Genomic DNA, 13,802 nt, shown 5'->3' with positions numbered 1-13,802 from the left:
GGACATGAGTTCTTTTATCTTTTTTTTTTTTTTGCTTTTATTATCTTTTCCAGAAGACGAAAGACGAAGCAGCATTAATTGTGAATACAATTTGACACGACAGGGATACATTCAGACCGATTTGAACATCTCATAATCTCATTCAATACTTGGGGCAGCTCGCCAAACCAAAAAAGCTACAAGGAAAATATCAGTGCTAACTAAAATAAAAAGACATGAATAATACAGATTACAAACATTTAAATTTTTAACATAACAAACATTTCAAGAATTGATTGAGACGTGTAAGAGTCGTCTCAGATGTTGAATTTAAATTCCGCTTGTGCCCTTTTCGGCTTTTGATATATCTGCCAACAGTAGAAATTATTGTTAGATCGGACATTTTAATATTTAGATTTCGATCTTAAAGGATGTATGTTAATTAAAACACATAAAAAACACACCTACACATCACACTCAACTTTTAATAGTGAAGGGAGAGGAGCAAGGAAGATAAGATCCGAGAAAAATTATATTTTTATTTTGGTAAATATAAGAATTAGGCTCTTTTGAATATTAAAGATAAAGGATGGATATCTCTCAATTAAATTACTACATATACAATTTTTAAAAGCATTTAAATACATTAAAATTAATTTTTTTTATGAAAATTCAAAACTATTGTTGAACTCTTACAAAATGTTAACTAGCTAAAACAATTTCACAACTTAATCTTTCAGAAATTATAGTAATATTTAAATTTATAATTTAAAAAGTATTAATAACATTTTTAAAAAGCACAAATAATTATTTTAAGTTCTCTTTCATGACTTTTAAAAAATACGTCAATCCATTAATTACGTATGTTCTATTGATATCAAAGATTAAAAGGAAAATTATATGTAAGGACCACTTAAATAAATTAGTCGAAAATAAAAACTAATAACAAGTTTTATTTAAAAAAAAAGTCCACATTTTTATTTTTATAATAATTTATTTTATATTGATAATTATTTATAAATAATTTATTTGAGTGATTATTAGATGTGAGTCTTTCAAAATTAAAGGTCTGTAAATTTCAATTAATATCCCTTGCAGAATCTTAAATATCATTTTCCTTTTCCCTAATAATTGCTTCAGTGCCTACCTTTCACTTCCCGCTGAATACAAACGACCAGATAATTAGGTATATGATGGACATTTTCAACTGTTAAAAATTGAAATTGTATAATTAAAATTTTCACCTCACAATTACAATATTTGATGCGTACTTACAGTTAAAATGCGTAACTGCATGGGCCCAAACTAAAAAAGTAACCTCAGGGAGTGGGGAAAAAGAGTCCTGCCACTGCCACCGCCAGGACCGCACATACAGTAGAGAGATAAGGGCTGCAAATACGTTGTGCCCATAGCTACACTATGCCCGAGGTGGAAATTGGGGCATGTTTGGCTCGGCTCGAACCCAAGTATACCCAACTTTTTAAAAAATCCGAACAGTCAAGCACAGCTTGAATGCTTGAACTTTTTCAGGTTTCAAGTGATCCAAATACCTAAATTTTAATTTTAAAATTATTTTTAAATAATTTTTTACTTTAAAATTAATTATTTTATTTTATAAAAAATAAAAAATATTGTTTGGATGCTTAAATTATGTAAAAGGCTCAAACATATGGTAGTAACAAAATGACTTAAAAATTAAAGAATTAATTATTATTTATTATATATTATATATATTTTTAAATATATGTTTATTTGGATCAAGCTTGAACTCAACCGGGCTTTGTTCAAAATTTTTTAAACTTATTTGGACTGACCCAAACATTAAAATTTTATCTTTTTCTTAAATTTGGCTCTAAACTTTTTTTTTTTCGAACAAGTTTGGAATTAGTTCAAATTATCAACTCTAATACGTACAGTGTCCACTCCAAAACTGCGAGTAGGTATTAACCAAACGAACCTAATTTGGATTTTGGAATAGACAAGAATAAAACATAGTGGTCCCTGTCCATTCGTAACAACCCACGTCCCAGTGTTTGAACTTTACCGTTTAATAGTAACGAGGAACAGGTTCTTTGTTCAGCAATGGTAGAAAGCTAGAGCGGACACAAACACCTGCTTGGTCATGCAAACACATGCACGCCCAGACTAAGAGACAATACCTCGTTGAATGTAAGGGTCAATTAAGTATTTATACGCAGACCCAAACAAAAAAAAAATAAAAGGAAGAAGTACATGTTCCCTCCGCGAAAAAATAACAGTGGGAGAAAGGATAGAACTGTAAAACGTGTCTCATAGATAAAAGGAACCCCAAACAGCATCTGAATTCAGAATTCAGACAAATCTAACAAAATTTTAAAAGGAAGTGCTCCGGAACCCTGAATGAGCCGCCAAAAATGTGAAATTTGATCAAATGAAGAACTAAACACAGAGAAGAAAACCTTCGCGTCTCAATTATGTCAGCCTACGAACAATTCAATAAACTGGGCGGTGACAAGGTGGTTAATCAAATTTGCATTAAAATGCACTGCTGGTTTGTTTCACAGAACCAGAGGGACTATCAGGCATCAGAAGGGGAGCGCCCCCGGTGCTTATCTCAAGCCCCTGGAATTGGCCAATAGATTCCTGAGGCAACATCTCCGATAAGTCATGCGGGTTGGCTACGGCAAGCAGAGGCTGATGAGGATTTGGCATATTATATGAGAGTGCATGTAACTGCTGCATTTGCATGATCTGAGGTTCACCAACTGGTCCACACTGTGGCTGATGTAAGAAGAAAGAACCTAGAGAGTATGGAATTTGATGCCCTTGCACATTATACGTTTGGGTTAAGGTTGAAGTAACTGTCTCTCCAGTAGCAACCTTAAGCCTATCAACCTCTTTCTTCAATGCTTCATTCAGAGCTGCAAAATTATTAACCACGGTTTGAAGTCTCGCAAGAGTTACATGTAAGCAAGCACTGACAAAAGGTTAGCTGACAACAGAAATATCAGCACTCAGCAGTGGGGTTTTTGATTACCCAGGGGAACCTACATTCTAGCGCCTCTTAAGAAGATTCTTTTTTTTTTCCTGCCAACCTCTTAGAAGTACTTGAAAGCATGGAAAGTACATATGAACTTTGGCTCAATGGTATTGAGTCATCAAAAGTTTAAAATAATTTCCAATAACTTTATGAAAAATTATTTTTCTTCCGCTCATGCTTAGGCAAAACAAAAACTAGTATAGTTGCTGTGGAATTAATGTCAATGATAGAACTTGTATAGCAAGTAAGAATTGAAACAGAGATCAGAGAATGGGGAAAAAAGAAAATTTCAGATTACTTCCTTGTGAATTATGATTTGGCCTGATTTAACTTTTCTACCCCATTTAAAAGCGACACTCTGAACCCTCGATATTCATTGCATTCCCTACCGGACTACTCCAAATGTGTTGTAGCCAGAAAATGAGAAACATCGCAAGGAAAAAGGATATCAAGGTAGAATGGGACTTCGAAGTAGTACTGTGGATAATTAGCGATTTATCTAGGAAAGAATCCAGCAGAGAATGAAGAGGTCTTCTTTGGTAACCTGTTCCATTATGCTACTTCTGTTAAAAATTGGACCGAAATGAATATCTGATAACATAGTAGAGCCCAAAAGGTGTATAAAATGAATAGTTTTAGTATCCATGATATTCTCATTGATCAATATCTCTAATCTAAAATTGGCCTTTTCACTCAAAAGAACGATAGTACTAAAGCTAAATGGCTCTTCCTAAGGAAAGATAAGTTAGGTTGGATACAAATGGCTCCATCAACATCCACGGTGCAACCTCATGTGGTAGTCTCATCTAGGACAAACAAGGCAACTAGATTAAAGGCTTCTCTAAATATCTAGGATACCTTTCAAGTACGGCAGCTGAACTCAAGAGCATTTTGGAAGGGCTTGACATTTGTTGGGCTGAAAAGTTTGACAGTGTTAATGTTTACATTGACTCTACTAAAGCCCTCTCATTAATTTACAATGAGTTCTCTATTAATCACCCACTTTCTGCTATATCAACAAAATTAGAGATCTCATTATGCGAGACTAGCCTATTACCTTTAATCACATCTTCAGAGAAGCAAACAAATATGCGGATTGGTTGACTCACCAAACTTTTACCGATAATTTAAATGTTCTTATTTTTGACACTGCGTCTTTTGGTTATAGAAATCTTTTGTATGCTGATATAACTCATCATGTCGGTTAGCACGGTTTATCCATGGCCTTCCATTAAAAAAACAAAAAAAACAAAAGCCCAAGCATTTGACCAAAGTGCTGCAGGTAATCTGAATTTAAACCCCATCCCCCACTCCCAAAAGATGATTGCACAAATAAATTTCACGTGTCAAGTACTCAAATCCTAGATTGATCGAACATTGAAACATACCATCACGTAACTTAGCTTGTTGCTCCATAGCTTGTAATCGGAGCTTTAGCTCTGTATTTTCACTTGTTAAACCAGTTGTATCTCTCTGAAAATACAATAAGTTGCAAATAATTGCCTTGGATAGCACTAGAACAATATAAAAGCATGCCTGCCATCATTTATGAGCATTTTGACAAAGTCTATAAAAAGTCAGAAAATATGAACATCTGAAGAATGACCAGTAGAAGCAAACACAAATGACAAATAATACTAACTGGAGAATACCAACGACATATGGAAACTTGACTAAAGGGGTATGAACTATGAAGCATATCCAATCTGTCATCAATAGTAAACACAGAAAATTTCTTCATGTTTAGCCCATGATTGGATATGCTTCACTATCAGTTATTTGCCATTTGTGTTTAAAAACTAGTAGTATGAACTATAAAGTCCAAATAATTATCCAACTAGAATTAAGGAATCACTTTTATAAAAAAAGAAAGAATTAAGTCACACATTTCCTTAACAGGTGTGTTGACAAATTTCAAATCAGCCAACAACCAATCATATAATTCACCATTATGTTTTTTTTTTTTTTTAACCAACAGTTCACCATCATGATAATAATCCACAATCACATTTTAATATTACATAAGCACAAACTTAAGATGTGAGCATGGATATGGCTGAGAAGAGTGTCACTGTCCCTATAAGTAATTGTATCAGTTCTGATGAAGCTAATCAGATATTCTGTGAATGCGATGGTTAGACGACAAAGCAGGATGGATTTAAGAACCTGGAAGAGATTTAGTTGAGCTGAAAGAGTGGTTGCTTCTGTTTGAAGAATATGAATTTTTTTCTCAAGTTCTAGCACATAGCGCGCTTTCCTCTCTTTTGAACGAGCGGCAGAATGGCGATTTGCCAGAATCCTGTGTCAGATGCACAATTTCGGAAACTCCTTAAGAAACGCAAATATGAATCACTGTGGCAATTAGATAATAGAGAATTCAAAAGTTTCAAACCTTAATAATGAATCGATAAACTTAGCAGATTATACCACAAATTCCAATATGTGTTTACTCCAGGGAATACATATTTGGGGCCACATTATGGTGCAGGGCAGTCCAAGAGGGCAAATCAGATTCCACATTTTCTTCTTGGAAACAAATATTAAATCCGTCCCGCTCACACTCTCATCGAAAAGCCAAATCCCGTTCTTAAGTTACAAAATGAAGAAAATCTAAAGCCCCCCTCAACGAGAAGACTAAGCATAATAAAGACGGTAAATGATACCTCTTTGCTCGCTTAGGATCAACAACCCACAATTCGGCAAGCTTATCAGGAGCCATTGCCTTCTTAGCCTCAATGGCCTCGAGCACGAAAGTCCCATCGGCTGAATTGCTGTGCCGATGGCGAGGTCTGGGGGGCTCGTCACCGTCGCCGCTAGTCCCAACGGGTCCATCATTGGCATGAGGAGTCTCGGAGGTTCCGGGTTTGGGGTCGGATGATGGAGAGTGAAGCTGCGATCCGGATTTGTCAAGATGCATGTAGGCGGATAAGAGGTCGTGCTCTGATCCCAGATGGTCGAGAGCGAAGGAAGGGCCATCGAAGAGGGATGGCTCGAGATCGAAGTCGTCGGGTAATCGGAATTGGCCCTCGGATTGGGCGCGGCGGTGGGAGGGGCCTCGAGAGGAGAGCGGGGGAGGGTCGGGAAACGACATCGTCGAGGGAGGGAGAAGGTGGGCTGGTCAGGTGAATCATGCCAGGTCACTGTGCGACATTCCCATCTTCCTCCCACTGGAACTCCACTCTTCACAGGGACCGGACAGATGCCGATCAGATTACCGTCAAATTGAACGACGTCGTTTTCTACATAAGAGACCGGTTATTCCGTTATTTGTTTGCCAACCATTGACAGACAGGACTCTATTCATTTATTATTCGAGACGTCCTTTGGAATTTAGGTCTCAAATCGAACCGCATGTCACGGGGACAAGGTGCTGTTACGCTTACTTTGTGCTTGGAAAACTCTCGATGATCATGAACCGACAATAAGTATATTTGTAAATTTGTAAATGCTTCTTGAGTTATATCGGTTTTGGTGAGTCGTGTGACCTAAGTATTTTTTTTTTTTTAAGAAAAACCTAAACGTAGAAAGATATATATGCCCTAATTTATTATTTAAAAAAATTAGTTGAAAGTTTAATTTCTTAAAAAAATTAACATATTTCGAATTATAGCATTGATAATAACAATTAAAATTCTAACACATCACCTTAAGATAATAATAAATAAAATGAAAGTATAGTTAAAAAATAATTATATAAATTGCCTAACTGTATATATTTTTGACCGATTAAAATTTTTAGAAGATGCGGTGCCATTATGAAAGAATATTTTAACCATGCATATTGTTATATATTGATGTTTTATGATAACTATTCATGAATACTGGAGTCTTCCATGCAATGGTGAAAGCACCTTGGCTCATGAAAAGGAGAAGTGCCCGTTGACCTTTAATTTAGATTTTTCTTATATCAATCTAAATGTAGACAAAAATTAATTAATTTCTCAAACCCATCATTGTGGCATTAATCCTCAATGTTCTCGTTAGAGTGAGTGAGCGTGTCTGTTTTAACTTTTAATACCCCGGTGGATTGTCCAGTTATCCTAGGGCACTCTTCCAATTTATGTATACTTGATGAAGCAACATAGGTGCAGTCATGCTAGTGTTGTATGGAAATCTTTAACTGAGTTATAAATATGAAATAATAAATGTCGTTAATCATTAATTTGAAGTTATTTCAATTTAGTATACTATTTTTATCACTGAAAGAAGATCTAAATTTCAACTAAAAGAAGCACCCACATCTAATATTCAATTGTGTCTCAAGCATGATCATTTTTAATAGAAGGAAACTTGTGAGCAATAAAAAAAAAAGAAAAAATTCATCATTCGATTTTATAATTTTAACTCAATTATAATTTAATTCTTAAATTTTGACTCCTGTGATTCAATCTTTATATTTTTAATCATTTAAATATTAGTCCCTATATCTTACAAAATAAAATTATAAAGATTAAAATTATGTTATAATTTAATACTAATATTTTAAATTACTAAACCTTTTAATATTTATAAATATTATAAATATTAAAAGTTTAAAATATTTTTAATCTTTATAATTTTATTTTTTAAAATATATGAATTAATATTTAAATGATTGAATTTATAATTATTAATTTGTAAGAGATAAAATTCAAGAACTGAGTTATAACTAAGTTAAAATTATAAAGATTAAATTACAATGAGTTAAAATTTAAAAATTGAATTACAATAAAGTTAAAACTATAAAGATTGAATAATTAATTTTTTCAAAAAGAAACTATTAAGTTTTTGAAGTACAACATGACCTAAAAGCCCAATTTTTACAAGACATGTTGCCAAGATCCTTTTCCATGGTTGGCCCAAGACTTTTGCCAAGATCCTTTTCCATGGTTGGCCCAATAGTCTCCCACATATTGGGCCACACCTTGTTCCTCCCATTGAGAGTTGAATCTTGCTCAATTGATACACCAAAGCTTGTTTGGTATGCATGCATGAATTTGGTGGGGTTGGAGTTAGAATTGAAATTGAGATTAGGGTTGTGGTTGGGACTTTAAAAACACATTTGGTATGGAGTAACAATTGCGAGAATATTTATCTTTATTTTATTTTATAATTAAATATAAATTATAAAAAGACTACAATACCCCTTATGGTTAATAAAAAAAATTAAACCCTAAAACATCTCTTCCTCTTCGTTGCCATCAAACCCAACCAAATATACAACTTCCCTCTTCATCTTACACGCTCACTCTCTTCTTCTTATCAAATGATGTCAGGCACGTTAGGGAAGAAAGGGGAGGATGAGAGGAAGATGATTCATTTTGGAGATCAACAAATCTCAGAAAGACAATTTACAAAATACAAACTCACCCTCATCTTCATAGGTAGAGAGGATTCTGTCTGTGACTATGAGAAGAATGGTGGCGAACGGCTTTGCCACTACAAAGATGAAGAAGGTGATCGAAGATGTGAGAGGGCAGAGGGAAAAATGATGGGAGAGACATAGGAGGGAGAAGTTGAGCAAGAAGACCGGCTTGAAAGGGTATTTTGGTCAGCAAAATTTCAATCCCAAAAATAAAATTTCAATACCACCGCCCCCAATAGGTTTCACCAATCCCATGTAGGTGGGCTTCACCAATCCTAAATTTTAGCTAATCCATCCTACCAAACATTTTAACATGAGATTTATCAACCTCAGTTCCAATCTTTACCCCTAAATGTCTCATACCAAATAGGGTTCGAGAGTCCAAAACAAACATTGTAGTGACAATAGGTGTTGGTTCTAAATAAAATAGGTTATGATTGTTTAAACATAAAGTCTTGAGTTTGAATTTATGCAAATAAAAAAAATTATTTTTCAAAAAGTTGCCCCAAACTAGACCTGACAATGTTCAAATTTAACATAGTCAAATAGTCATATAAAAAGCAAACAATATCATAGTTCCTCACATTATGGTAAATTAATGTTGGTATTCTCAACAGTAAAGGTACTCATTTACTAGAAAAATGCATCCACGCAGTTTATTTAAAAAAAAACGTCACATAACTCACATACAAGAGTTAAGTGGTTTAAAAAAAATGATCTATTGGCCAAAAAGAAAATGATCTTTTTTTAAATATTATGTCTTTTTTTTTTCCTTCATACGGCTCCATTTTGCGCGTGGGAGATATATAAATGAATAAACGAGTTACAAAATGGTGGTCTCAACTCTCCACTTGTCTTGGTCGAAATTCAAACGAGCGGTTCAGTCAACACACGATAATGGTGAGAGTTAATTAACATTGACCGACGAATGAAGATAAGAGCCAGCACACCAAAATTACGTACGCAAACTGTAATTTATGGGACCCATTATTGCAATTAATAATATAAAACAGCGATGCTTCCATGAAAAACATGTGTCCCCATCCAGCTTCATCATTAACCTCCTTGCTACCAGCATTTTCTTTTTAAATTATAAATATTAATATTCCTTTTGTGCGTGCGTGTGCGTGTGCGTGTGTGTGTGTTTTGTTTTGTTTTGTTTTTTTTAATTCCTCCTTAACTGGGTTGTAAGTTCAATGTACCCCACTCCTTTTATCACTTGCCATGTAGTTTGTTGTACAAAGGGCTAGGGTATGGAATTATTTGCATAGTGTTTTTCACGTTCTGTAACAAGGCCTGTTCATATTTGTCACATCAATTAAGCACACATACACACCAGAAACAAAGCAAGGAAGTGATTATTAATTAATAATTTTCCATTGATAAGATTAGTGTTACGTTGGTGGAACTATGTATATGAAAGAGAGGAGATGGTAGAGAGGAACTAGACGAGTGGGATGTGTGGGGACGGCGTCACAAGTGAAAACGATAAACATGATTGTTTTATTCTCTTATCTTTTGGTGCCTTGCTTTTCGGGGGATTAGATAGCTTGTAACAAGTGAACGAAACAAATAAGACGTGACTCTTTGGTTGTCTCTCCAAACCAGCTTATATTATTTTTATAGGTTAAGGGTTAATTTTATTTTTAAATTATATGTAAAAGTTTATAAATAATTTTAAATTTAATTTGAGGTTCAGTTTATCTCTCAACATTAGAATTTTGCTTCCTCTATATTCCTAGCATTTATTATTCATTAGTGAAACCCACATGATTTTTTTTAAATATTTTTGATAATAAAATATAATAATGAGACCCACTTAATATTTTTTTGTTACATTTTTTTTAGGTTAAGGGTTTATAATGTCTATTAACTAAGTAAAAAGAATTAGGGTTACCTCTAAAGTTAAAAAAAAGTTATTTATATCTCAATACCATTAAGATTTTCGATTCAACTACCTTTTCATCATTTTTTAATATTTTTATAATTTTTAAAAATACCCCTCTCTCCTCTCTCTCTCCCCCCTTTCATCCCTCTCTCTTGTCCGCTCCTTCTTGGATTGAAACAAGTGGAGTCACAATGGTAAAGCACCTTACATGTCGATTGTATTATTGTTATCATCTTGATTGGCGAAGCTGAAGAGCACACTAGAAACATGTTCTTGCAATTGTTGTGGAGTTCTCATACCATTTAGAATTGGCATATTTGAGGGTAAGGTTAGAAATTATGATAAAAAAAATTTTCTTGGAGCCAACAGAGAGCCATAGTGTGAAATTTAAATTTTTACAAATTTAAATAGAGTCATTCAAAGGTGTGCTTTGAACTTTGAAGAAATTTATTAAAAATATTAAAAAAATGATAAGACTCACTAAAAATATTTAAAAAAATAAATATGGGCCTCATTAAAGATGAAATTTGATAGAATAAACGGTATGGTGATGAAATCAAAAAATTTTTAAGTTAAAAGATATAAATAATTCTTTCTTGACTTTAGGGGCAATTTTGATCCTTTTTGCTTGGTTGAAAGGAATTTTAAATTTATAACCCTATAAAAAAAATGGAGAAACCCACTAAAAATATTAAAAAAATTTAAATGTGAGTTCATTAATAGTGAAATTTGATGGAATAGACGACAAGGTGATGGAATAAAAATCTTAGTAATTGACTTATACAAATGATATTTTCTTAACTTTAGGAGCAATCTTAGGCCATGTTTGGTACATCAGAATTGTGAAAAGGGAAATGAAATTGAACATGGAATTCTTAAGTTGGCTTGTTTGGTATATCAGAATTGCTTTCTTGAAGGAATCTGATTCCATCAAAATTGATGGAATCCAATTCCATTGTAGACATCATGAAATCCACTAACTCAACATGGAATTGGCTTATGTGTCATTAAAAAAATAAAATAAAAGGTATTTTGAGCTTTAAAAGTACATTCTTTATTTTTTTTATTGTTAAGTTTTTCATTAAAAAAATAAAATAAAGGGTATTTTGATTTTTTATATTTTAAATACATATACTTATTAAAATTATATCATGATTCCATCTTCATACCAAACACACTTTTAAAACTCAATTCAATTCCGATTCCGATTCCAATTTCAATTCCGATTCCGATTCCATTAAAAACTCTTCTATCATACCAAACGAGGCCTTAACTCTTTTGGCTTGGTGGAGTTGCAGTTTAAACCCTTAACCTTATTTTTATTATGATATAAATTTGATGATAAACACATGCTTTGTGCAAACCTTAAATACTGTCTTAACTTATAGGCTTATAAATTTCATGTTATATACTCATTTTGTTAAAAAATATAAATCATTTTTAGCTAAATCTCACCTTCAATAAAAGTAGTTAATTATTTTTAAATTAATATCATCTTTCATATTTACTTTTATTTAATATGATGTTTCACTTTAAATAAATATAAAGTAATTTATTAATTGTAAGCACTTTAAAAAATATATATTAATTATAATTTAAAATACTAAAATTGGTTTACAATTTTTAACATCTCATTCCTTAAAAATTGGGTTACATTTTTTAACAAATAAAGTATATAATTACAAGCTATTGAAAAAGAAACAAAAATAAAATAAAAGGCACGAAGTATACAGATGCTTAAAATATATTGATTTTAATTATAAGATAATCTTAACAATAGTAATAATTTCTCATCATTTTATTTTTAAATATTTTTTTATTTTTTTATAAAATAATTAGAAGTATTATACTGAGAATTCATTTTAGTGTTGCTTTAGGCAAAGAATTAAAAGCAAGTCCGAACACACAACATAAGGCCTAAAAAAACACGTGTGATGAATGAATAGGAGAAGGAAGGCCGTGATAAAAATTTGTGCTGGAGGAGCTCGGGACTTGCAGACACAAAGCAAAAAGTAATTAAATTAAATTACATTACATTAAATTCAGGTTAAGATATTTTTAAACATTGTCAATATAATGATGTCAATTTTTGTTGGTGTTTACAGCATGAAATGAATAAGGACAATAATTAATGTGGTTGATGTTGGTTGCTTATAACTGCTCAACTTTTCTTGCCCACCTAATTAACCAAATGTTGATTCGAAGTAACCATGAGAAAGCAAGAGGTTAAGAAAGTAGTTCAGGTGGCCTTCTCCATATTGACCTCTCAAGCCCTTTTTAGTTGTACCTTACCCCAAACTAACAAATCATTGCAAAGTAATATAACATTCACAACAAGTCGCAGTTTCTAAATCATGAATAATACACTCCCTCCAATTTTTAAGCAAATTGCAAGAACTAACACTGTTAGACATCCCACTTCGTTTTTTCAAAAAGAAGTATAGTCTTTAAAAAATGCCCTTTATTTAACACTAACTTTTAATTAATTCACACTGACTTTTAAAAATATCTTTCATTTAAAAACTAATATCCTTTTTAATAACATCAAAATCACTGGAAAAACATTTAACATAAATCATAATGAAAAAAATAATTCACAACTCAAAATATTTTACAAGGAATGAATTTCTTACGGAGAGGCTTAATTATCTATAAGTTTTAAATCATATATAGATAGATATCTGAAGTCAAAAAATATATTACATATAGAAACATGAATATAAGTTGCGATCTATATTTTTTCATGTATATATGTGTAGAACTGGGAATAAAAACCGGACCTAGAGAGCCATACTTGGAGGTCTTGTTTAAATTTTTTTAAAGTAATCAGGTCTGAGAGCCTAACCTTAATAAGTTCTGTGAAAAAGGATTCGAGTCTAGGCAGCCTTTCAAGTCTGACTACACACACACATAAATTTTTGTTGAATTTTATGTGAGATTTTGACTTGTTTTATGTTAAATTTTAAAACATTTTATTTAAATTAAAATGTTTGACTTTTTTTTAGAAAGAGGGTTTAAGAGCTTGGTCCTAAGCCTTTTAAATAAAGGCTGAGCCTTAGAATTAGATTAAATTTTAAATAACCGAACTTTAGGACATGAGCTCTCAAGGGTTGAGTTAGGCTCAGGCCCGTGCTGATTCTCACCTCTAGATATATGACTCAATACTAACTTATAATTAACTTGAATTCTTAGGCATTGAGAAGAAAAGAATCTATAAATAAAAATTAATTCAATTAATAAAGATGCAACTCATTTGAGTTGAATTACAATTTTGCTGCAAGTACAAAATCCTCCAATGGTAGGTGTAAAAGTAGGTACCTTCTAGCAGATTTAGACCAAAACCCAATTCACTTGAAATTTTATTTAGCATGAGCGGGAAAGTGAAGCAACATGTAACCCAGTACAGCCGTTGAATGGTTACTGGGTCATATATTTAAGATATCAGCTATGAAATATGAAATGAAAGAACAATTTTAGAAGGGGATGTGTTTCCGCTTTCATGTAAGGCCTTCACTGTCCTGCAAAGGGTACATGGCCACATGACCCCCAACGTGCGGCTGCACACTTTAACG

At 32.6% G+C, this 13,802-nt stretch overlaps 1 protein-coding gene across 1 annotated transcript; it reads right to left on the bottom strand.

The window, feature by feature from the left end:
* Positions 1-2,251: 2,251 nt before the first annotated feature.
* On the bottom strand, positions 2,252-6,278 carry LOC129301776 (bZIP transcription factor 18-like). Its single transcript, XM_054940370.1, has 4 exons — positions 5,662-6,278; positions 5,165-5,297; positions 4,387-4,471; positions 2,252-2,879 (listed from the first exon to the last, which is right to left on the bottom strand). Exons 1-4 carry the CDS (start codon positions 6,087-6,089, stop codon positions 2,494-2,496), a joined length of 1,032 nt encoding a protein of 343 aa, XP_054796345.1. The 5' UTR covers positions 6,090-6,278; the 3' UTR covers positions 2,252-2,493.
* Positions 6,279-13,802: the final 7,524 nt, after the last annotated feature.

Source organism: Prosopis cineraria, unplaced genomic scaffold (assembly GCF_029017545.1).
Source record: "Prosopis cineraria cultivar Desert tree isolate PC_DT_omini unplaced genomic scaffold, ASM2901754v1 PC2, whole genome shotgun sequence".
In the NCBI taxonomy this organism is placed as follows: Eukaryota; Viridiplantae; Streptophyta; class Magnoliopsida; order Fabales; family Fabaceae; genus Prosopis; species Prosopis cineraria.
This window is presented reverse-complemented; position numbering and strand designations above follow the sequence as displayed.

Coding starts and splice junctions, on each gene's coding strand:
- LOC129301776 (XM_054940370.1), bottom strand. CDS start 6,089: ATGTCGTTTCCCGACCCTCCCCCGCTCTCCTCTCGAGGCCCCTCCCAC. Junction 4,472..5,164: donor CTCAACTAAATCTCTTCCAG/GTTCTTAAATCC, acceptor TTGTATTTTCAG/AGAGATACAACTGGTTTAAC. Junction 2,880..4,386: donor ACAAGCTAAGTTACGTGATG/GTATGTTTCAAT, acceptor ATAATTTTGCAG/CTCTGAATGAAGCATTGAAG.